The following is a 23,419-nucleotide window of genomic DNA, read 5'->3' as shown; positions in this document are numbered from 1 at the left end:
TGGATAAAAGTCAAAACTCCTCCAGGGAAAAAATTAGAAACATCAATATAAGTTTATTTATTGGTGACCCTTAATGTGTTACAGAATAAATCAAATTAAATTACCCAAAATAAACTAATCCACAAACTACATCAAATTCAAAATTAATTCGTTCAATTTTAAAACTATTCAAAACTAAACTAAACTATATAAGTTACAATAAGGGCCCAAATGGTGCGATATCAGGCGTAGTGCCTGGTTTTCGTATCGAACCACGAGAAAATCAAAAACAAAAACAAAGAAAACACAAACAAAAAAAAAAGAACAAAAACAAAAAAAAACAATAATTAATAATAATAAACTATTGTGTGTGAAGTAAACGCTGCCTGTAACGCCGCCGAAATGATGATATACTTAATTTCTTAAATGCTGATGGAATGTCATTATACACCTGCTAAACCGTATAGGAAAATGATCACTTATATAGGGTTAACCTATGTTTCGGTACAACAAGAAGTGATTTCCTCCTAATGTTCACATTATGAACGTCAGTAAGATGCCTAATTCTGCTATGCAAGTAAGATGGCTTTCCGCCGCAGAGTAGTTTGTGTATTAAGCAAGCCGTATGTAGTCGCCTCCTGTTAGTCATGTTCAACCAGTTAGCCATAAACAAGGTATGTGAGATCCTATCGTACTTCCTAACCCCATATATGTATCGCAGATATGAGTTTTGAATTAACTGAACTCTCTTCGATGTTGCTACAGTCAAGCAAGGTCCATAAAGTACATCGTAAAAGTTAAAATTTGATAATATTAATGCTTCACATAACATCTTTTTTACATCGCGCGGCAACAAGCCGCGAGCAGGATACGCTTTGAGTCCTCCCGCAGACTTCCTAATCAGACCGCTGACGTGAGCATCAAATCGCAGAGCAGGATCAAGCACCCAGACTCTTAGCCTCAGATCCCATCTGGAGCACTGTATTGTTAATGGAGATTTTACCATGGAGGTTATTTGCAATAGTCTCTTTCCTGCCACTAGGCCCGAACAACAAAATTTGTGTAATGCATAAAGGCCGTATCCGTAATGATACGTAGGTCATCATTGACCATGCCTACTATGCTTGAAGTATCTTTGGAACTGAAAGTATGATATATTTGAGAGTCATCTGCATATACATGGTAATTATCAAGCATTTTATGATTTATGGTATCAAATGCCTTACTGAAATCAAGCAAAGTTAACAAAGCACAATTACCCTGGTCAGTGTTCGACAAGATATCGTCTATGATGTCAAGTAATGCCTTATCAGGGAGAATACTGTATGATTCTAAGTGATAGCGTACCTGGAAATCAACTACTCTCTCAAGAATTTTAGATAGTGTCGGAAGTATAGTTATAGGTCTCAAATCTTTAAAGGACTCCGGGTTGCCAAAGTAACATTATGGTAACATTATGATAAATTACACCACTTTAAGGAAATCAAATATTAATATTTAAGGGAAAATTGGTAAACAGGATTCAAGTACACAAATTAATAAGTTGAATTAAAATTAGAAATTTGTGTTGTTGTAGTATCTGATGACGCACACACTTTTCCGAGGAACCCACCCGCCGTCCACTCGAACATCGCTGGTGTCGTTAGTGGTAGTGCCACCTCTCCTTCTAGGGGGTTGACCATGTGATTAACAACTACACGTCACAACAAATGCAAATTGTTACGAATGCTATAGAGGTTAGTTCAAAGCCCGAATTGGTCTGTAGCGCCGCCACATTATAGCAGACTAAGTTTTTAGTTTTTACTTTTTTTTGTAGTTTTTACTAAGTATTGTTTGGATTTTCTATTGATAAAGGGGTCGCAAGCGAACCTAAGTTTGACCGAAGCTCCCAAATGACCTTGACTTCATCAGGTTATGTCACAAATTCCACGTTCTAAGTTTGCTTCATGTACACCAAAATGATTTCCAACTTTGTATCTATGTGGTATTCATTGTAATGTCTTGGGTTGTTCGCACTATATTACAAATCCCACATCCTAAACCTAACCAAATGACAACAATGATCTTTAACCTTATATCTCTGAGGTTTGGAGCAAAATATTAAATTATTCAATTTGGACATATTGAAATAATCGTACAAGTTCTTAAGAATTTGTAAGAACTCTTAAGAAAATGTCGCAAATATTGTAAAACACCTCCATAGACAATACACATCTAGAGCAAGAATTTCAGCACTCTAAATAGTATATAGGAAACCAAATCGAAATGAATCCAAGAAAAGTTGGACCAAACAAAAATTTTGGATGAAGTCGTATTTTTTACAAGATAACTTTAATTTTTTTTTTTTGTTAAAATTTTATTAATCTAAATTTATAAATAAATTAATTAAATTACCAAATTTCACATCGTTTTCTTTCCGGATTCATTTTACTCCCAAGGGGACAATTAAAAGATTCCGAAAATTTTGCTGCGTTTTGAACAATTCCATTAACATTGAATTCATTCGTAATTATTTCATCGTTACCATCGATATCGAGAAAAGGTTCTTTAACAAAACACCATACCTAAAACACAATTTTTGTAATAAATGAACAATTAAAAACATCTTTAATAAAAGAATCATTACATGTGCTTGTGATATAAAAAATAATTGTTCACTAGAAAATGTTTCTAATCCAGGAAGTTTATTCTCCATATTTGTTGTTTTAAAATATTTGGCCATTGCTGTAAAAGCGATATTAGTTCCCTCATTATCGGCGATATTCTCATTAATCTGCATCGATTCCGAAAAATTTCCGTATTGTTCAATAAAGCATTTCATTTTCTCTTTAAAAGTGGTTTGTAATGCTTCTTGTGACCATAAAATGTTAAAGAATTCGTCGATAATTTCGTATGCGATTAAGGTTCCAAGAGCACCATATTCGAGAGATCTTCAAATTGAAAATGAATATTTTATCAAAAATAATAATAAGTTAATTACGGTAATCCAAGGTTGTAAAATGGGGTGCTCAAAATAGACCAAGGAATTGTAATGGAATTCGTTAAAGAGTTATAATAAGGTTTTACTTCAATTAAATTTCTGTAAAAGTCTTCGCTTGACGGATCATTGTAATTTTTTAAAACCTCCATTTGAACAATTTGCATTAAATTATCTAAATGGGTGTAGTTTTTAATTTTAATCTAAAAATAATGTATAAAACAAATTTTATTTATGTCAATTTTTTATTTTACCCCTTCGTATTCTTTCATGACCCTTTTTTCATCTAAAATCCAATCTGGGACGCCCACAAATAAATCTATCGAAGCTAATTTCTTATAAATCAATTCTTTTATTTCATCATTAATCCATTTGATGTCCTCGATTCTTTCTTGAAAAGAATCAAGTAAGTTTTCGATAAATTTCATTATTTGAGGTTTAGTTGAAATAAAATCTTCTGTTATTAATCCATGAGAAATAGCAAGATTAAATTTGTTAATTGTTAATTTTAAACAATCTGTACTAAAAAATGAAAAGTGTTAAAGAAGATACTTAAGAATTTGATTTATTTTAATCCTTTAACGCACTTTAATTCATTTGCATCATTTAGAAGAATTCTAAAGACATTTTTATTACTAGAACTAGAAACCTAAACTCGAATGTTTCTAATTCTAAGTGTTTAGTGTTAGTTCTAGTGATAGTGTTAGTTCTAGTAACAATGTTAATGTTAATTCTAGTTTTAGTTGTTATTTAGCGTCAAGTTAACTTAATATTATTTCAATATTCGCATTAAAGAATTAATTATTTCAAAATTTACTAACTCATCACCAGAAAAAGAATAAAGTAAGTTATTTAAAGTTGTTGCCATTTCATCTGTTGTATGAAGAATCATAAAATCGATAGCTTTCCACCAAGCAAACATTTCTAACATAACACCGGGCGTTTTACGTAAAGTACTTGGTATATTTGCGATGTAATCCAATTCATTTTCGAAAAGACGCACATTTATATTGCTGAAATTTGTCGATTTTTCGCTTAATTCTTTATGCAACATCATTACGTAACTTTTCCAATCGTCTCCTGGTTTTGATGGGGTTAAACCATTCTTTTTTAATTTTTTGTCTGTTAACTTTTGAAAATCTTTGAATGAAAAAACCACCGTTTTATCATTTCGATCTAAGTAAGGTCCGTATTTTTTATATTTTTCTACCACCTAAAAATTAAGAAATTAAAAGTTGTATTAATTAAGATTCAATTAGTAATACAAATTGAGCCTCTTCAGTTATATTTACAAACTGTAACCAAATCTTCTCAATAATCTTTCGAAAATATTTTACATTCATTTCAGAAGAAAACATTTCGCTGATTAAATGAATCATTGCACTTTTAAATTTATCAGATAAAAATAACGAGTTGTAGAGATTTTCGTAGGTTTTAATACCATTTTTAATTAATTATCGTTATATTAACCTCGATATAACGGGAACAAAATTTTTAATTTGCACTTTAAACTATTTGAATGAATAATTTTAATGCACACAAATTCGAACAGCTATCCACACCGTCGCGTTCTGTATTAGCTAGTTCTACTTTTAATTTAACAAAAATATACAACAATCTAGCGCTAAATAACAATTAACCCATCTTTGTCCAGAAGGTGATTTTTATGCACCAGCAACTTTTCTGTTTTATTTTAGACAAACGAAAAATGTTATAGATAAATAGTGACTGGATGTTAGATGGATATGTTGTATATCACATATATTAACACATAATTATAATTACATTGGTATTTTTGATTCATCAGGAACAATTAAAAAGGTAACCGAGTCATTAGAAACAACAGTTTTAAAAAATAAATCAATTCCAAAAATTTTTTTCATCATCACCGATGTTTTAACCCAATTAAAAGTGTAATTGTCCCAATTTTGTTCTGGTAAAGTAAAAATCGTTGGAATTCTTGGTAAATTTGCTTGGGTTAAGTATTTATCCATTACAGATAATCCCAATTTTTCCCTTTCATCTAAACATAACAAACATATTAAATAAATTTAAAAAATTAAAGTATGAAACCAACCTTTATCGGAACACGCTGCGTAAAACTTTTTAATCATTCGAATTGGATGAGTATCTTTCTTCTTAATTGGCATTTGAATCATTCTTTGGATCATATCATTTAATCTATACGTTGTTTTACGAAAATTTGAGAACTCTTCCATGGGGTTTTGATTCCCATAATTGGAGTATTCGAAATTGTTACAAACAAATTTGTAAAAATTATCACAAGGATCATAGTTTTGGTCCATCGAGGATTTTATTGCGAATGCCCTTTCGATGCATTTTGTAGAAGTACAATAAGGGTATGGTTGGGAGCAAATTACTATTTGAAATCAAATAAATAAATGATAACATTAATTATAACGTAAAAATTAACTTACCGTAAATTAATAAAATCCCAATTGTAACAATTAAAACAAATATCACAACTAACAAAGATGCAAACGTCCATTTCGATCGATTTTCTTGTTTAGAACTGTAATTTAAAAAAAATTATATTTAAAAAATTTTATTCTAATATTATTAACCTTTCTCGTGGAACATATTCGATTTCTCTCATCATTAAAAATCAATAAAAACACAAGGGAGAAATTATTTGTAATATTAATTCATTTCATGAGACAAATAAAACACTTTTTAATTGCAACTTGTTATTCTTCACACATTTAGTACTAACTAAAACTGAAAAACGCCGGTTTCTATTGAACAATACCGCGGATGATTATTTCGATTAGGATCGTTCATAGAGCGAGAAGGCCACATGAATTAATTTCAACGCAGTTTTACAAGGTTTTTACGATGGGAAATAATTAATTATTTAACGTTTTCGTTCGATCGAAATTTCAAACACCCTTCAATAAACGTGGGATTAATATAGAATAAGTAGTTAAAGTTGCATACACTTGCAAGAAAGAAATGATACTTTTAGAAAATTCATTTTCTTACCTATGATTTTAATCCTAAAGAATTGTTCCTTATTACAAAACACTTTAATTTGTTTACTTTTGTAATAAAGTATAATTCTTAGTCAGTAATAACCCGATTGCACTACTACGTTAACACAACTCGAACATCGAAAATGAAGTGAAAAATATTTTGGGTCAATGATCTTCGGTGGACTACTTTTCACATTTTAAGATACTTTAACACTTTTAGTGAAGTAATTCATAATGGGGATAACTCCAAAAACGATTTTATTAGCTATAATTATCTTCTAACATGTTCGCTCACAATTTTAAATAGTTTAAATAAGACATCACGATATTCAGTAGTTCGAGACATAAGAACTTTTAGCATCCAGATTAAAAAACATTTTATTTTGCTGAAAACGGATGGAGGCAAAGAATGAAGGATACTCGAAAGTACTGTTCCGGCCACTTAGGACCTTAAGGAAAGGTAAGAACTCAAACCAGAGATATATGAAAGACGAGAATGGGATGATAAGTACGTCGGAAGAGGAGATAAAACAAACATGGTTCAAATACCAATGAATTATTAGAAGTAGGGATTCATAGTGAACAGCTAACAGAAACTTACAGTGCGTTAATAAAAAAATGTAACGCTGCCTGATATACAGATGGAGGAAGTAAGGAGAGCATTGGACAAAATTTAAAATGGGAAAGCACCTGGTTCAGACAACTTAGAACATGAGATGTTAAAATGCATGAAAATATGTGACAAAAAAATTCTTGATATTTTGAACGTAACAGAAAGATAAACAGATACTCGAGTGAAATCGAGGTTACACTGCAAGACAACGAAGCTGGTGTCTAGGGAGAAGCTTGCAGTACTAGATATTCAGTATTAGACAAATTATAGGTAGAGTGGCAAGAGGAAATGGAAAGCTATACTTATACAGGGTGATTCATTAGCTCTATGACAAACTTTGGCAGATGAAAGGTGATGCGATTCTAAGGAAAAAATGTTATATGAATATGGGTCCGATTCATTTTGGTTAAAGAGTTACAAGCCTTTGAAAATTTTACACAGTTTAATAGGCAAATGAAAATGTAACATAAAAAATAAGTTTAAAAATTACAAAAATTGTTCGAAATGTCCGCCTTCAGCTTGAATGCACGCTTCACACATCTACGAAGTAAAGATTTGCAACAATCACAACAATAATTATGAAACACAAATACAGAGTTGGCTGTGATAACAAAACTGCGTTCTTTATGTGAAACATTTCAATTTACTCTATTCTGTGTGTTTCAAAGTTTATAATTGTCAGAGTTTTGATCGAAAACGAAAATGCATGTATTTACGACTGAAGAATATGCAGATATTATTTTTGTATACGGGCTTTGTAACGGAAACGCTCGGCAAGCAGCAAGAGAATACCTTCGTAGGTTTCCAAATAGACATCAACCTGCCCATACAGTGTTTAGTGCATCATTTCGCAGACTGAGAGAAACAGGTAACCCCGCTCCACTACATTCCGTTCGTCCCCATGATGTGAATGTACAAAATAAAGAACGTGTTATTGATTTAGTACTTGACGACCCTTCAATTAGTACTCGGCGTATAGCGAGCATGTTACAAATATCCCAAAGTTTTGTATGGCGTGTATTGAATCGAGAAATGTTACATCCGTTTCATCGCCAAAATGTTCAAGCATTACATCCTGAAGATACTGAGCAACGCTTAGCATTTTGCCACTGGATTATTCAGCAACATGCTCAAAATAATAACTTCATTTCCCAAGTTCTGTGGTCTGATGAAGCGTGTTTCACTAGGGACGGCATAAATAATTATCATAACGAACATGTGTGATCCTTGCAAAATCCACATGCAATTAGACCAGGAAGATTTCAGCAATGGTTTAGTGTAAACGTTTGGGGTGGCATGTTTAACAATTCTTTGCTACCTGTATGGGTGATAAATGAACGCTTAAATGCAAATATGTACAGAAATTTCTTGGAACATAACCTTTTCGATTTTATCGACGACGTACCACTTAACATCGTTCAAAATATGTGGTATCAGCACGATGGTGCACCACCACATCGAGGAAGAGAAGTCATCGCTTGGTTACATGAACATTTTCCAAACAAATGGATTGGCAATGGAGGTCCAGTAGTCTGGCCACCACGATCCCCAGATCTAAATCCGCTGGATTATTATTTCTGGGGACACATGAAGCAGCTTGTGTACCATGTAGAAATTACTACCCGTCAGCAACTACTGGACAGAATTCAAGATGCAGCTAATAGCATACGGAATGATCCAAATATCATACGTCGTGTGATAGAATCTTTACTTCGTCGATGTGAGGCGTGCATTCAAGCTGAAGGCGGACATTTCCAACAATTTTTGTAATTTTTAAACTTATTTTTTATGTTACATTTTCATTTGCCTATTAAACTGTGAAAAATTTTCAAAGGCTTGTAATTCTTTAACCAAAATGAATCGGACCCATATTCATATAACATTATTTCCTTAGAATCGCATCACCTTTCATCTGCCAAAGTTTGTCATAGAGCTAATGAATCACCCTGTATAATATTAACTGGTATGGGAGAAAATTTGGCAATCGCGTGATACTGTTCATTCCAGTTAAAAATGAAATCTCAGAACTATGTGGAAGAGACCGGAAAGGATTAGGATAGATCTGTTATATGTTAATGACCAACTACTGGTATCAAGTAACAAAGCCGTGTTGGAAAAAGCAATAGGAACTTGGAGCAATCAAGGAAAACGGCATGAGAGTTAATTTTAAGAAAACTGAAATAATGATAGTAACGCTCAAGACAATAGAAAGATAAATTTATCTGGAAACGATATTGGATAATAATGGAAGTTGTAAACAATAGGACACTTGCCACATCTACATTATTTAATGCATGGAAAGAAATATTGCTAAACATGAGAGAGTAAAATCATTATTTAAAAAATTAAAAAATTATAAAACTGTTTATGTACCAACTTTCAGCTACGGAAGCGATTTATGGGTGCTTCACAAAGGTTAAAATCAAAGATTGCTGGAATGGAAATGAAGGTATTAAGTAGAATGGAGGGTGTAACAAGGATGAACAGAATAAGGAATGACGAAATAAGAGCAAGACTTAACGTAGAACCAATAATAACAAAAATAGAAGAGTGCTAACTTGGTAGATGGTTCGGACACGTGGTAAGAATAAGCGAAAATAACGTCATCAAAGAGATATGGGGGCAGGATGGGGTGGAAGAAGGAGGAGAGTAAGATCGAGAAAGGGATGGAACCACGAAGTGGTTGATATATTGAAAAAAGAGAAAAAAATAAGACGAGAGATGGAGGAAAAGATACTGCGGAAATCGCAGGTACGACACCTACCAGTATAAGGGAGACCGATATACCAAACCCAACCCAACCCAAGCCAACCTAAGCCAAATCAACTCAACCCTGTATTTTGGCGCTAGGAAGGAGAAAATACATTACGTACGCTGCCCTATTGTTGGTGCCTCACGATGGTATTGTGGAAACTAGGTTCCTTCAGCCATGTATGTTGCATTCTGGTATACCCACTAGAAATTCCCTTCATTTCCTCGCACTTGATTATGGACAGTCGGTATACGCTTTCGCATTGCGCACAGCTGTCTCCGACCCAACCCAACCTAACCCTATTTAAATGTCCCTAATAAAATATAATTAATCATCTAAGCAAAGAATCCTCGAGTAGTTTTTAATTGATTAGAACAATTTTCATTCACCCTAAATATGTATTCCCATACTCTAAATACGTTCAATATACTTGAAAATAAGCTCATTAATTTGTTTAACTTCTTTCGCCTTTGTTATGTAACTTGAGAATATTTTCAATTGATTTGAATGATTTAGACACCCACCAATCAACTTTATCTCTTTCCTGGTAATTGTTAGGCTTAAAAGGAAAGACAACGAAAATGGAGATTTTAATTAGTCTGGAAACCATTTTATGGAGTGGAAGCAAACATCCAAATTATATATAAGAAAAGCCGATTCGGAAAATGAACTAAATCATAGAAAACCGTTAAAAGCTGCATAAAATACAAAGTTTACTCAGAAATTCCTCCAAGAGGCAATTAAATAACAAGATTTAAATAGATGAAAAAATTCTGTCCGGGGATCATAGTGCATTAGTAAGCCCAATTACATTCTTTTGAGATTTTCAATTAGCATCTTTTTTCTGGAAACTCTGAAATACTTTCAAAACACACCAAAATCATTTTTTAATTGTAATCATCATGTTGAGCACCCCCAAGTTGTTGGTGATTAAGTTGATTCACAACATCTCTTCACATACTTCACAATCATTTGAATTTTCTGTAAGACATGATCTTTACCACGTTTAGGTTTGTTCCTCCTTGTTAAGCAATAATTAAATGTTTCTAATCATTTCGATCCATTATGACACACAGCAACAAACACGGAGCAAAAATACGCAACAAAACATGTATATGATTGAAAGTATAAACGCGTCATTATTCAAGGTAAACACTTTTCAATGCCGAGTCGTAGCACAATTCAACAGAAAACTTCCATAAGCTATAAACACATTAATTTATTAGTACACTAATCCATAATAGTTTTGCTAACATAAAAGGGCCCATAACATGAGAAGGTCCATAACCTACAGGACCAACTACAAATTGTTAAAAATGTTGATTAAGCATGTACTACATGTACTACTCTTAATTACATTGTAACTAAATTGTTAAATTGAAGCAGAAAAATTTTACTAAATAAATACAACTTTTTACTTTTTTAATACACTGCACATTTATTAATCTAAAAAAAATAAAATAAATTTAATATTTATATACAATCGATAATAACAACACTTATCAAAAAAGACCAATTTTAATGAAATCCATGTCCAAATGCAGGGAAATGAGCTGGATAAGCAATCGATTTTACAATTGGTTGAGGAGCTATAACAGCCTAACGAAAAACAAGAATATTTACACAGTATTCAAATAAAAATTTAAGTTAATTTACAAACCTTGACAACTGCAGGATGTGTAACATGCACTTGGGTAACTGTTGCGTAACTACTAGCTGGTGCCACAGCTTTATAAATAGGAGCTGGAGCTAATACTGGAGCAGGTGCTATAACTGGAGCTGGCGCAATAACTGGCGTTTTAATGATAGTTGGAGCTGGTAAAACTGGCGCAGGAAGAGCATGACCAAGAAGTGGACCAAAACCGTGAGCTCCGTAATACCCAGGATCAGCTCGAGTTACCATTAAAAATGGTATCAAAGTAAATATCTAAAAAAGTTCAACACAAAATTAACAAAAATTTATTTTTAAAACAAAAATAACTTACTAATTTGATCATGTTCAAAAAATATCAATAAATTAGAAGAAAATTAAAGATGATTTTCAAAAGTAGAAGAGTAGAAGAAAGGTTGGAAGAGAAACTGAAGTTTCTGGTGGACTGTGTCGACCTTTTATACGGATGTGGTGCGCTTCGTGAAGGAATAATGTGTTTTTTACAGTCACATGGAATGCGTTTATATCACGTCACGAGGTCTAATTCTCGTAAATCTTTGCAAAGAACGGTGCCCCAGATCTATCCTGTTTATTCCTAACTTGACGATAAAATACCCTATACAATCCCAATAAATGCGAACTAATCCAAATTAAGAAATAAAAAAGAAATTTCAAAGTCGAATACAGAAACCGACAACACAAATTTGAAATAAATTCTAAAAAAAACGAATTAGATCGTCAGTAAAAACACAAACCTTCTGTTAAACTAAATCACCTGTATAATTATTCTATTTTAATTAAATTAAAGTACCACTAGACATGAATAAACAATAAGTATACAATATCCCTTTCACTATACCAAAGAACGCACAAAATCGAATTGGTCATAAATCCTCATTCTCGGCCAATATATCGAAATGCTGGCCTTAGATGCCTAACCGATGTTGTTCTTGCATAACGTGACTGTTCCTCAACCGTATTCACCTTGTTTTCAACGACATCCAAGAGGTTTTAAGGTTTAACTCGTGAGAACTCTTCACATCAGCTTTTTTTACAATTTCCCTCCAGTTAATAAAATTTATGTGTTTTTCGTTATATATACATTAATTTTCTCTTTATTCAATGCTGATTCAAACATAATAACTACAAATTACACAATTTTTATAGAATTACAATTAAAATAATACAAAGTACATAGATTTGAATTTAAATTACCTATAACTTATTATCGTACAGGCTGTATTTAAAATCTAGCCACTGTTGAGTTGACAATGGTACACATTAAATATTAATTTGTTAATCTGCTTTATGTGTTACGTCGCTTAAGACGGCTAAATCTTTCTAGTTCTAGGTCAAGTGTTAGTTCTAGTGATAGTACTCGCTCTAGTTTTAGTTATTATTCAGCGTTAGATAGTTGTATATTTTTCATTGAACTAAAAGTAGCACTAACGCTAGATCTAGAACTAGAATCATTCGGTTTTAGCCGTCTTAAAAAATGTACGGCTAAACCCGAATGTTTCTAATTCTAGGTCTAGTGTTAATTCTAGTGCTAGTGTTAGCTCTAGATTTAGTTGTTATTCAGCGTTAGATTATTGTATATTTTCATAGAACTAAAACTAGAACGAACACTAGAGCTAGAAAGTTTCTTTTTTTATGTTCTCGCGATATATGGTAAGTAATTGTGCGTTATCTGTGTTGATGCGCATTGCTTATGTTTTCTTTGTATTTATCTTTGGCCTTAAGCCATTACTGTAGAAATTTAAGGAAGCTCCATGTATGGTAGTTTCATTACACCTAATGAGTCCTAACTGATGTGGATAACCTATGCGTTTTGGTCAATTGAGAATCCATAGACTTCAAAATTGAACTTCGCATTGCATTGCTTTCTTGGCAGTACCGTTAGTTGTTTCGGATATCAGATTTTGATGCAAACCATTCCATTAAGTTGCTAAATTGTAAAAATCATACCCAAGTTGAAGTCTTCTGGTTTAAAATCTGCTTCTTTTCCTACTTGTTTTCTGTCATGCGTATTTTTATATCGTTTCTTTTAAAAACATTTATTTTTGTTACAATTTATCTGGATGGATTGGAAATTTAGTTCTTATTGTTCTTGATATTAGCATTTCAAAAACCTTCAAGAAATAATCCGGTCCTATTAATCCTTTATAATCACGAATCTCACATTTCGATTCCGCGATTAGCTTAACAAAGGAAAATGGCGTTGTAATGCTAACACTTCCGCCTCATCTTTCACACAAGCTTCAACCGTTAGACCGTAGTGTTTGACCCTTACAAGTTCTACTATAATACTGCCTTAAACAGCTGGCTTCTAGAACATGCTGGAAAACCAATTAGCGTATATGATATTGCTAGAGTAATAGGAAAAGCATTTAGTAAATCTTTTAGTAAGGAGGATATTGAAAAAGGATTTCAGGTGACGGGCATTCATTCATCTCTTCAATTAACAAGTTTTTCGAGACATGACAAACCAGGAAGTGATTTATCAGAGCAGGCAGAGACAAACCAAAAAATAACAAATAGTGAAGATGAAAAAGACATAAGCGTAGAGTCTTTTGCAAAGTCGACGAATGAAGATAATAGCTATTCGACCATTTCAAAAGCTGCGCCGAGAATAGTACAAAAAGGAAGAAAGAAAGGTAAAACGCGCATATTGACTGATTCGCCTAAAAAGAAAATAATTTAATATGAAAAAAAAAGTGGCAAAAGAAAAGCACCGATCAAAAATTTCCAAAAAATTTAATAGAAGGTGTGTTCCAATGACAGTTCTTCAGATGAAGATAATGAAAAAGTCCTAAACAGTTCCGGTAGTGAAGAAGAAACTTTATTAGAAAATATAACGTAGGAATGTGGAAGAAAAGATTGAAGAGAATTTTGCCCAATGTAATTTAAATAAGGGCGATTTTTTGATAAAAAATTCTTGGTAAAGAACTTGCTTATTTTTATATTGGCGAAATTACTAACGTCTTGTTTAATTCTGAGTTTCAAGTAAAATCTTATAAAAGGATTGGTAAAACCAAGGTCCGTAAAGTGCATTATAGCAGGTTGGCCAGTGATAGTAGAACAGCTACGTAAAAATTGGTAACGCGTAAAGTGTTATTCCTGGCGTTTGCTTTAAATAACTTCTATTTTATTTAATTTTTTTTCTTCAATAGATGCGTGCGCCAATTTACGCCATCAAATCACTAAACAAGATACACTAAAAGACATATCCACATTTAAAGATTGTTATTATTTCCTTCAGTAAAATGTTTATTAGTCCTACTTCATTTTAGTGCGTTTTTAAAATTCTTTCTAAGGAGAATTTTAAATAGTAATGATTGTATCTAAGTAACACCAATGAACTTTAAGTATTAATTGTTAGCTATCGACCCCTAAACATTAAACCCTTGAGTAAAATAAAAGCATTTTATTCCTCGGAAAATGAGATAGATGAAGAAAACTTTTTCAGATGCTATTTCTTTGATGCCATTTAGATACAGTATATATATATATATATATATGTAGGTGACGTCCTTATAGGATGGGGCTAATTGATCGTCTCTTTTCTTATTATGACTCTATCTCACTCATCTACATTTATTCTCTTTTTGAGAATAAACCATATATATACTATCTCCTATATCGCTGACTCCCTATCTAAGCAATGAGTGGCGAGCGTTTCCATCAAAAGAAGACGGAATGATATATGTTTTGTCTTTGTCGTGCCCCCATGTCGCGAAGGCGCTTGCACGAATCGTAAATTTTAAAGAGTTTGAAGTGCTTCGCGCGTATTTTATGCAGCTTTGAAATGCAATTATTGTAGATAATTGACTTTAATTATAAATTATCATAGATGCATCAAATAAATTAGAATATATGTACTTTTGTGTGAAATAATATTGCTAATGAATATTGCTTTAAATATCAACTTTATGTAGGTTGTTCATTAAACATTATATTCTTTAAAATTAAATTAATACATATATACATAGTAATTATTAAAAATGTGTACCAAAATATAGTTATTAATTTTTAACATAATTTGTGAGTTCACGCCCTTTAATGAAGTTGTTACATTAATTAAAGATATAAAATATGTACTTAGGGTACTTACTATTTAATGTACATAATATTCTATCATAAAATTTTCATCATATCGATGTAATTATTAATTAAATTTTTAAGAAAAATGTTTCAAGAAAAGGAGGGCTTTAAATTCTTTTTTATTACACTGAGATCGTTCCTTCTACCTGCTCAACCAATTTTTAGGCCCCAAAAATATCTTTTAACAAATTTTCTTCACTTTCTTAACAAATAATAATTACATTTTAAATTGCTAAGTCCTAAAATATGTTAATAATTATGTTATTATACACATGAAACCTATAATATACATAACTAAATATTTAGATTTTAGGTTATGTTTATGTTAAACATTTATTTGGTGATTTATAAACATCAAGGTCATCAGCTGCTATTAATTTTTAATTCACCGTCCAATAAGATAAAAGCGTACTCACCACGTGTTCACGCATTTCTCTGAGTAGACGGGGGCACGACAGAGACAGATATATATATATCTGCACTCTAGTGTTTACACTCTTTTGCTGCCTTAGTCAGCGATATAGGAGATAGTATATATATGGAATAAATAGTGCGTGATGCAACCCAACATACACAGTTGCCGATTTTATACACATGGTTAGCAATCTGGACTATCTGAAGTAGTATAATCAATGGTAGAACGTGTTTTAAAGGTAAAGGAGAGAGGTGACGTCACGAGTTACGAAGCAGTGGGAGCTAGAGACTGAAACGCAGCATTTTTCTTTTTTTATTATTAAATTACATAATTTATATACTTTAATATTAATAGAATACTTTTTTCTTAAAACGTCAGAGTCGTGTTACGATTAGGGCAAGTCAGGGGTGTTCACTTTTCATACATTGAAATCCTTCGTCTGGCTAACCTTATACAATACGCTTTACGGACCTTGGGTAATAGTTAATAGTACACTGTGTTAATTAATGATCATACCGACGTCATCATTGCAAGTATGCAACCAATATCACACTGAATATATCTGAATACGTAAATCGAGTATTGTGTATTAAATACTGTGATATTAGTTGCATACTTGCAACGATGACGTCGAGTACGATAATTAATTAACACACTGTAGAAGAAAATTTATACCGGAACGAGATGAAGAGTATGATGTCCTCGTAAAAGACATTATTGCAATATTTACACCTCCGGTTATTCAAGGTCCATTGAACAGATAAACAATTATATTTGAAGAAGATTTTGCGTCATATAATGTTAAATAATTCTTAATATTAGTGTCGTTGGTTTTAGAAGTTATTAACCCTTCCGCATGGAATGCCGTATACGTATACGTCATGCATAAAACTATATTTACTGCGGAGTGTCGTACACGTGTACGTCATTAAATCGCATAGATAGACCACATTGCGAATATGTGAGTTTTGGTGGGTGTAGCACAGTGTCAATCGTCTGGGTAGTCTGTATGAACAACATACATAGTTTAGACCAGCCATGTCCAACTGGCGGCCCGTGGGCCCGATAACAAAAAAAGGAAATCGCACAAATTAATATTTAAATTTTAATAATCGATAATACAAATAATTTTTATTACTTGGTCGAATGACGTTTTATAAAACTCCTATATCTTAATATATAAAAATGGAATCTTGTACGTATGTGGGTACCTATATACCGATTTTACTCAGTTATTCCTTGGCCGAATTTCACCAAATTTGGTAAACACATAGCTTAATATTGGGAAGAACCTTTCATCTTAATTTTTTTGACACCGCCGCCGAGGTGTCGGCAATGACGATGTTAAAAAAATAATTTGCACAATAGCGAATCCCGATGTATGGCGTTTACGAATATAGTAAATACCCCGACCTACGTAAACCCGACTTACGTAGATTCGGAGATACGTAACTGCGAATTTGTCCGTTTTGTCGGGTATTCCCCTGTTTCGCTCAAAAGTGGATTGAATCATAAAATTTTCTAGTCCCTTCAGTTTATACGAGTTCTTCGTAGAGAGTTGATTAATCACAGAGTTGATAAACTTATTGTTTTAAAAAGGTTGTGAAAATAAAAGTAAGTAATATTTTATTTTAATTTGCAGTCCTACAAAAATTTATTCGTTTCTTTAATTATACCAGAATAAATAAAATTGTCCATAATATTGACGTGCGATGTCGGGTAGGAAGAAAAGAAAACTAGAAGATGAAAACAGACAATTTAAAAATAATTGGGAAGATGACTACTTTTTCTTGCAAGTAAAAAATAATGCTGTGTGCTTAGTTTGTCGTGAAACGATTACTGCTAAAACTTATAACATACGAAGACATTATGAAAAACATACGGAACTTTCTGTACTTTCTGGTGGTGAACGCAAGGCCAAATTACACTTACTTAAAGCTAACTTAAAGTCTCAACAAAATGTGTTTCAATAACAAAATCAACAATCAAACGACATTGTCAGTACAAGTTTAAAAATTTCTCAAATTATTGCTAAAAAAATGAAACCTTTCTCGGATGGAGAATACATCAAAGAATGTTTAATTGCTGCAGCTGAAGATATTAGCCCGGAAAAAGTTCATATTTATAAACAAATAAGTCTGTCTCATCAAACTGTTGCACGTAGAGTTGATGATATTTCCAATGAAATTTCCCTAAACCTCAATGAACATACCAAACAATTTGTGTACTACTCATTAGCTTTGGATGAAACAACCGATATCAAGGATACATCACAACTTGCTATATTTATTCGCGGAGTTGATAATAAGCTGAAAGTAACAGAAGAACTCCTTGATCTTGTGAGTCTGAAGGATACAATAACGGGCAAAGATATTAAAGATGCTGTTCTAAAATGCGCGGAAGATCGACAATTAGATTTAAAAAAACTTATTGGTATTACAACCGATGGAGCACCATCAATGATAGGAAAAAACATAGGAGCAGTTACTTTAATTTGCAAACATATTGAAAGCTTGGGACAAAATACATCATTTTTGGATTTATTTATTTGTCATTGTTTTTTACATATAGAAAATCTATGTGCTCAGTCATTAAATATGTCTCACGTGATGTCAGTTGTCATTAATATTATTAACAAAATAAAAAATAATTCATTAAAACACCGCCAGTTTCAAGAATACCTTCGCGAACTGGAGTCCGAGTACTGTGACCTAATATATTACGCCAAAATACGATGGTTGAGTCGTGGAAAATGTTTATTAAGATTTTGGAACCTCAGGGAAGAAATTAGAATTTTCATGAATGAGAACGGCGAAGACGTTCCACAATTATACGATGAAAAATGGTTGTTGGATTTGTGTTTCTTAATAGATATCACAACTAAATTAAATGAACTAAATCAGAATCTTCAAGGAGAAAATAAATTAATTACGAATTGCTATCAAGACATAAAGACATTCATTGCTAAATTAAAATATTTTCAAAATCAACTGAAATCGAATAATGCCACACATTTCCCTCACTTAAATGATTTCGAAATGGAAAATAATCCCATTTCCGAATATTCGCATAATATTAAAGATTTGCTTGAGGAATTTGAAAAAAGATTTGCCTACCTAGAAAAATTTGAACAAATGTTCAATATTTTTAATTGTCCATTTAATATTGATGTGAATTCAGCTCCAGGTTATTTACAACTGGAACTTATCGATCTGCAGTCCAACTCAGAAATGAAATTAAGGTTTGAGGACATCAATATAGTCGACTTTTATGGAAAATATATCCAGGAAGATAAATTTCCTAATTTGAAAAAATTAGCTATGTGTATTGTGGCAGCAAACGGCACAACATATCTCTGTGAGTCATTTTTTTCTAGATTAAAATTAGTCAAAACCAAAGACCGTAACAGGCTCACCGACGCAAATTTGACGAATCAGTTACGTTGTGCCACAACAAAATTAGAAGTTGATATTAAAAAAATTTCAAATAAAATAAATAAACAAGTTTCACATTAAATATCTGTTGTAATTTACTGAAATACCTATATATTATTGTGTATATCTGTGTACATGCTAGTTTGTGTATACGTATCTCATTTGAGCGCGAGTGTGCGCTAGAATTGAAATTTTCTTGTTCAGGTGGGTGGCGGCCCAGTGCCTTGTACATTCCTAAATTTTGGCCCGAAGAGTAATTTGGGTTGGACATGGCTGGTTTAGATACTGTTTACATATTGTCCTGTTGTTTATTTTATAGTGTGTTATTATCTTATTCGATTTGGTCCTATTGCGAAAGGTCAATAAAAAAATGTATATATTTTACAAAATATTGACTATATTTTTTTATTAGGGTTTTGCTATATCATCATGACTTCAAACCGAAAATCAGAAACGGAATATCTCTCTGATGAGTTATCGGATAGGGAAACTAGTGGTTCCTCATCAATTTGTACCAATTTGTAAATGTTGTACTTAACAACCTTATAACGTTTTCTATTACTTGTTTTAACACTCTATCATATTTCTCCTCTGTTTTTATCATCAAAATAGGTTATTATGTCATCTTTATCAAGATATTACCAATATATTTATTATTGAGCACAAATGGTGTGCTAAACATACAGATTTGTTGACTCAAGGACAAGCTTAACATGTCTAAAACCTTTTTTAATATCCAATACATTAAAGAATTTTTTATTATAAAGTTTTGTTTTTTTACGAATTTCGTCAAATGTTGGGATTAATTCATCAAAACATAAGCTGACTTTATCACCTTTATCAATAATTACCAAGTTGCTACAGCACTTATCTGCATACTTAACTTTTTGTATGATATCCATTTTTATTATTTTATCTATCTCATTTTTTAATTTATTTCCAACATTATTTGGTAATCTCTGAGGCGATTTTATTACTCCTTCAGCTTTTTTATCTTATTTTGTTTCATGCTGATCAAGAAATACCAGAAAAATTTCTTTATGTTCCTTTTCAAACTCTTCCTTTGTTTTTCAACCAAATCTAACCCTATAATAATTATAAAGTCTAATAAATAATTTTCCCTACCATGATTAATGTTCAAATTGACCCTAAACATTTGATTTTTTGAAACTGTTTTATTTTCACATTTTTTATTATTATCTATTTCCATTTTATTATACAAATGCAAAGGCATTATGTTTCCTGAGACACTTAACACTTTATTCGCTAATTTATTGTATAAAATGTCTTAATACATATTTATTTGGAATACAATTGATTAGGCCACCCAAAGTACACAACTTAACAATACAACAAGATTGTACCCTTGTTTATAGATATACATAGTTATCCAACCGGTCGAGTTGGGTTGCTCTAGCTCGTGCTGCCTCTAACGGCAAACGAGAAAAACATCATTTATGAATGAATTGAATAAAATTGGAAATCCAACTTGTAGTAGAAGTTGCATACTCAGAATAAAAGATTAATTGAATTTATGTGATTGAACACGAAATTGTTTAACATATAAAATATTTAATTATATTAAACATTACATCTAAATATTTTAAAAAATATCTGTCCTTTTTTTATAACAGCGAACCAAAAATTGCCTTGCTAATTAAATGGTGAGTTTTGATTTTTGTTCGTCCTATTGCATACTTAATTCCAGACGTGGTAGCGCCGAGCGTTCCTCCACATATCAAACGAGTAGGTAGTATAAACAAAGTTTTTTTGCAACTACTCGAGTTTGGATAAACGATTTCACGTATACAAATTCGTTCTTTATTATTTCGTCGTTGAGAATTTTTTGGTTAAAATACAAATACGAAAATTAAGAAATATTAATTAGAATCAATTAAATAAATAACGAAGTATGTATTTCTGATTTTATTAACGAGTGTTTCTAAATTGATGTGAAAGATTTCAAGGGATGATTTTTTCAGCGAAAATTACGGGGTGTTTTTCATATAACTTTTTGCTCAAAACCAAGTTATAGCTTTAATAATAATTCAGGGAAAAATCTGCAACTTTCTTATTTCTTGACATTTTACAACTAACAAATTGTTAATTTGGCATAACTTCATTTCTTTGACTAATAATAACCAATCTCTGAATTAATTCACTTGAGCCTGTATATTATTTTTATTTTTTTGTGATCAAACTAACAATTTTAGGAGAAAATGTCAAGAGATAAAAAAGTTCCGTATTGAATCCCACTATTTAATTTTTAAAAAGTTTTTAAATAGAAAAATGTAGACGTATTAAAAAGTTCTAATGCAAACTATTATGGGGTTGATTTTTTCAGCCTCTTGTAATAACATTTTCGCGTTATAAAAATCGTCAAAAAATGTCATTTTATTAACAACAGTTATCTGCCAAATTTCAATCTTCTAAATTCCTCCATAGTGGATTTATTAAATAAAAACAATTTTTCTCCTAACTTTAGAGTACTGTAACTCGGTGGGGAAGAGGTTTTGAACAAAAACTTATATGAAAGACTCTCCTTAATTTTTGCTGAAAAATCACTCCTTGAAATCTTTCGCATTAATTTAGAAACACCTGTATATTAATGAACTTTTTAAAGGTGACTTAACTGAACATAATGAAAATCATAAATATATAATAACAAGAAACATGACAAATCCTGCTAACTACTTATCATTGCAAATGACAAATTATTTATGTTGTAAAATAGTAACTTTATTGCTTATTTTAATTGTGCATGGAAAGGGACACGATTGCTGAAAAAACTAAAATGACTTTTGTTTATGGAGCAGGGATATTAATTATGCCCAAAATTTATTCGAACAAAGATTTCTAGACAGAAACATCCTATCTTGTGTAAGATCTTCAATAGAGAAAAAGGCGCTACAAGAAATTCAATGTTTAAGCTGCTGTTTGTAATAATCCATATATTTCTTCTCGCGTAATTTCTTATGACTCTGCTGTACCCCATGCGGTGTACTTAGATTTTTACATTGCCATAAATTTCACCCGTACGCTCTTTGCATCACGTCTGTCAAGTTAGCACTACATCTTGCGATTTGAATAAAGAAACTATGCATTAATTATATTATCGCTTAATTTGTTGTAATTTTTATGAATAATTTTTGAGGTATTGCATTTTTGAGGTAGTGCTAACTTGACAGTGGGAATCTATGGTAAAGAGTGGAGACAACAAAAAACTAATGACGTCATAAATTGTCGCTTAATTTGTTGTAATTTGTCGTAAAGTTTACAAATTTGTCGCATCCTTTTTTATAAACAATATTTGAAATATTACATTTCTTTCCTTCAAATTTATTTTAGTTGGTGGCGTAGCAACGCGCGCGGGGTACAGCTAATATTGTTTATAAAAAAGGATGCGACAAATTTGTAAAGTTTACCACAAATTACAGCAAATTAAGCGACAATTTATGACGTCATTAGTTTTTTGTTATCTCCACTCTTTACCATAGATTCCCACTGTCAAGAAGTTAGCACTACCTCAAAAATGCAATATATCAAATATTGTTTATAAAAAAGGACGCGACAAATTTGTAAACTTTTCGACAAATTACAACTAATTAAGCGACAATGAATTATCTCCACTCTTTACCATAGATTCCCACTGTCAAGTTAGCACTACCTCAAAAATGCAATATTTCAAGTATTGTTTATAAAAAAGGAAGCGACAAATTTGTAAACTTTACGACAAATTACAACTAATTAAACGACAATTAATGCAATAGTTTTTTTTATTCAAATCGCAGGATGTAGTGCCAACTTGACAGACGTCTTTGCATCAAGAGCTTTAGGAGAATGATATCCAAAAGCCATTTTCATTTTGTTATTAGATACAAGTATGCTTTATTGGTTACTAGAAAATTCTTATTGGTTACGTGAAATGAATTACTAACGACGTTGGGCAGTTAATATATTTTGTGGGATTATAGGTAACTTTACAATTGGCCCTTCCTTCGAAAAACCATGCTTATCAAAAAATATGTAGCCTTTGAAAAGCATACTTAACAATTGAAAAATATTGATGGCGCTTCTAATATGCAATAAAAATCGTTCAGAATACCGCCTTTATACGATGAAAGTTTTATCTGAAACTTTTTTGATAAAATTAATGTTTTATGAGTTATTAGGTAGTCGCAATTTGAATGACTCGGTATATAAAATATAATCTTTAAAACAAACTTCTTAAAAAGATTCAACGCAGTTGGTTTCCTCTCATAAAACCTGTTCATACACCTACTTAAAAAAATTTAGCGTCTACAAATCGGTACCTACCGACGAATAGTCTCCAACAATTCGGTATTATTCTCGAAGGACACTTTATCGATTTTTTTCTATGCAAGAAATACTAAAATATATGCAACTTATTTTACGTTTTTCGTAGTAATACGTAAGGGCGCGTATAGTAAAATTTAAATTTTTATGAATGGCGACACATAAATTACCCTGCCATCTGGGT

General features: G+C 31.8%; 4 protein-coding genes across 7 annotated transcripts; 1 reads left to right on the top strand and 3 right to left on the bottom strand.

The window, feature by feature from the left end:
- Positions 1-42: 42 nt before the first annotated feature.
- On the bottom strand, positions 43-6,465 carry LOC139428875 (endothelin-converting enzyme homolog). 4 transcript variants are annotated; one of them, XM_071200166.1, is made up of 9 exons: positions 5,960-6,465; positions 5,395-5,489; positions 5,034-5,336; positions 4,222-4,979; positions 3,778-4,169; positions 3,211-3,478; positions 2,960-3,159; positions 2,606-2,909; positions 43-2,543 (listed from the first exon to the last, which is right to left on the bottom strand). In XM_071200166.1, the coding sequence occupies exons 4-9, from the start codon at positions 4,333-4,335 to the stop codon at positions 2,370-2,372; spliced, it is 1,452 nt and encodes a 483-aa protein (XP_071056267.1). In that variant the 5' UTR covers positions 4,336-4,979; positions 5,034-5,336; positions 5,395-5,489; positions 5,960-6,465; the 3' UTR covers positions 43-2,369. The 4 variants fall into 4 exon arrangements, with proteins under 4 accessions (XP_071056267.1, XP_071056269.1, XP_071056270.1 ...); XM_071200168.1 differs by having other exon boundaries at positions 3,211-3,473; positions 3,785-4,169; XM_071200169.1 differs by having other exon boundaries at positions 3,211-3,343; positions 5,960-6,463.
- LOC111414834 (neprilysin-21-like) lies at positions 4,738-5,573 on the bottom strand. Its single transcript, XM_071200492.1, has 4 exons — positions 5,542-5,573; positions 5,395-5,489; positions 5,034-5,336; positions 4,738-4,979 (listed from the first exon to the last, which is right to left on the bottom strand). The coding sequence occupies exons 1-4, from the start codon at positions 5,571-5,573 to the stop codon at positions 4,738-4,740; spliced, it is 672 nt and encodes a 223-aa protein (XP_071056593.1).
- A 4,048-nt stretch (positions 6,466-10,513) lies between the features above and the next one.
- Positions 10,514-11,410, bottom strand: LOC111414822 (neuropeptide-like 3). The gene is made up of 3 exons (XM_023046271.2): positions 11,300-11,410; positions 10,975-11,241; positions 10,514-10,913 (listed from the first exon to the last, which is right to left on the bottom strand). The coding sequence occupies exons 1-3, from the start codon at positions 11,309-11,311 to the stop codon at positions 10,833-10,835; spliced, it is 360 nt and encodes a 119-aa protein (XP_022902039.2). The 5' UTR covers positions 11,312-11,410; the 3' UTR covers positions 10,514-10,832.
- Positions 11,411-17,032: 5,622 nt separating this feature from the next.
- On the top strand, positions 17,033-19,000 carry LOC111418553 (general transcription factor II-I repeat domain-containing protein 2-like). The gene is made up of 2 exons (XM_023051095.2): positions 17,033-17,098; positions 17,164-19,000. The coding sequence occupies exon 2, from the start codon at positions 17,524-17,526 to the stop codon at positions 18,997-18,999; it is 1,476 nt and encodes a 491-aa protein (XP_022906863.2). The 5' UTR covers positions 17,033-17,098; positions 17,164-17,523; the 3' UTR covers position 19,000.
- The last annotated feature ends 4,419 nt before the right edge of the window (positions 19,001-23,419 follow it).

The sequence above is a fragment of the Onthophagus taurus genome, chromosome 11 (genome assembly GCF_036711975.1).
Source record: "Onthophagus taurus isolate NC chromosome 11, IU_Otau_3.0, whole genome shotgun sequence".
In the NCBI taxonomy this organism is placed as follows: Eukaryota; Metazoa; Arthropoda; class Insecta; order Coleoptera; family Scarabaeidae; genus Onthophagus; species Onthophagus taurus.
This window is presented reverse-complemented; position numbering and strand designations above follow the sequence as displayed.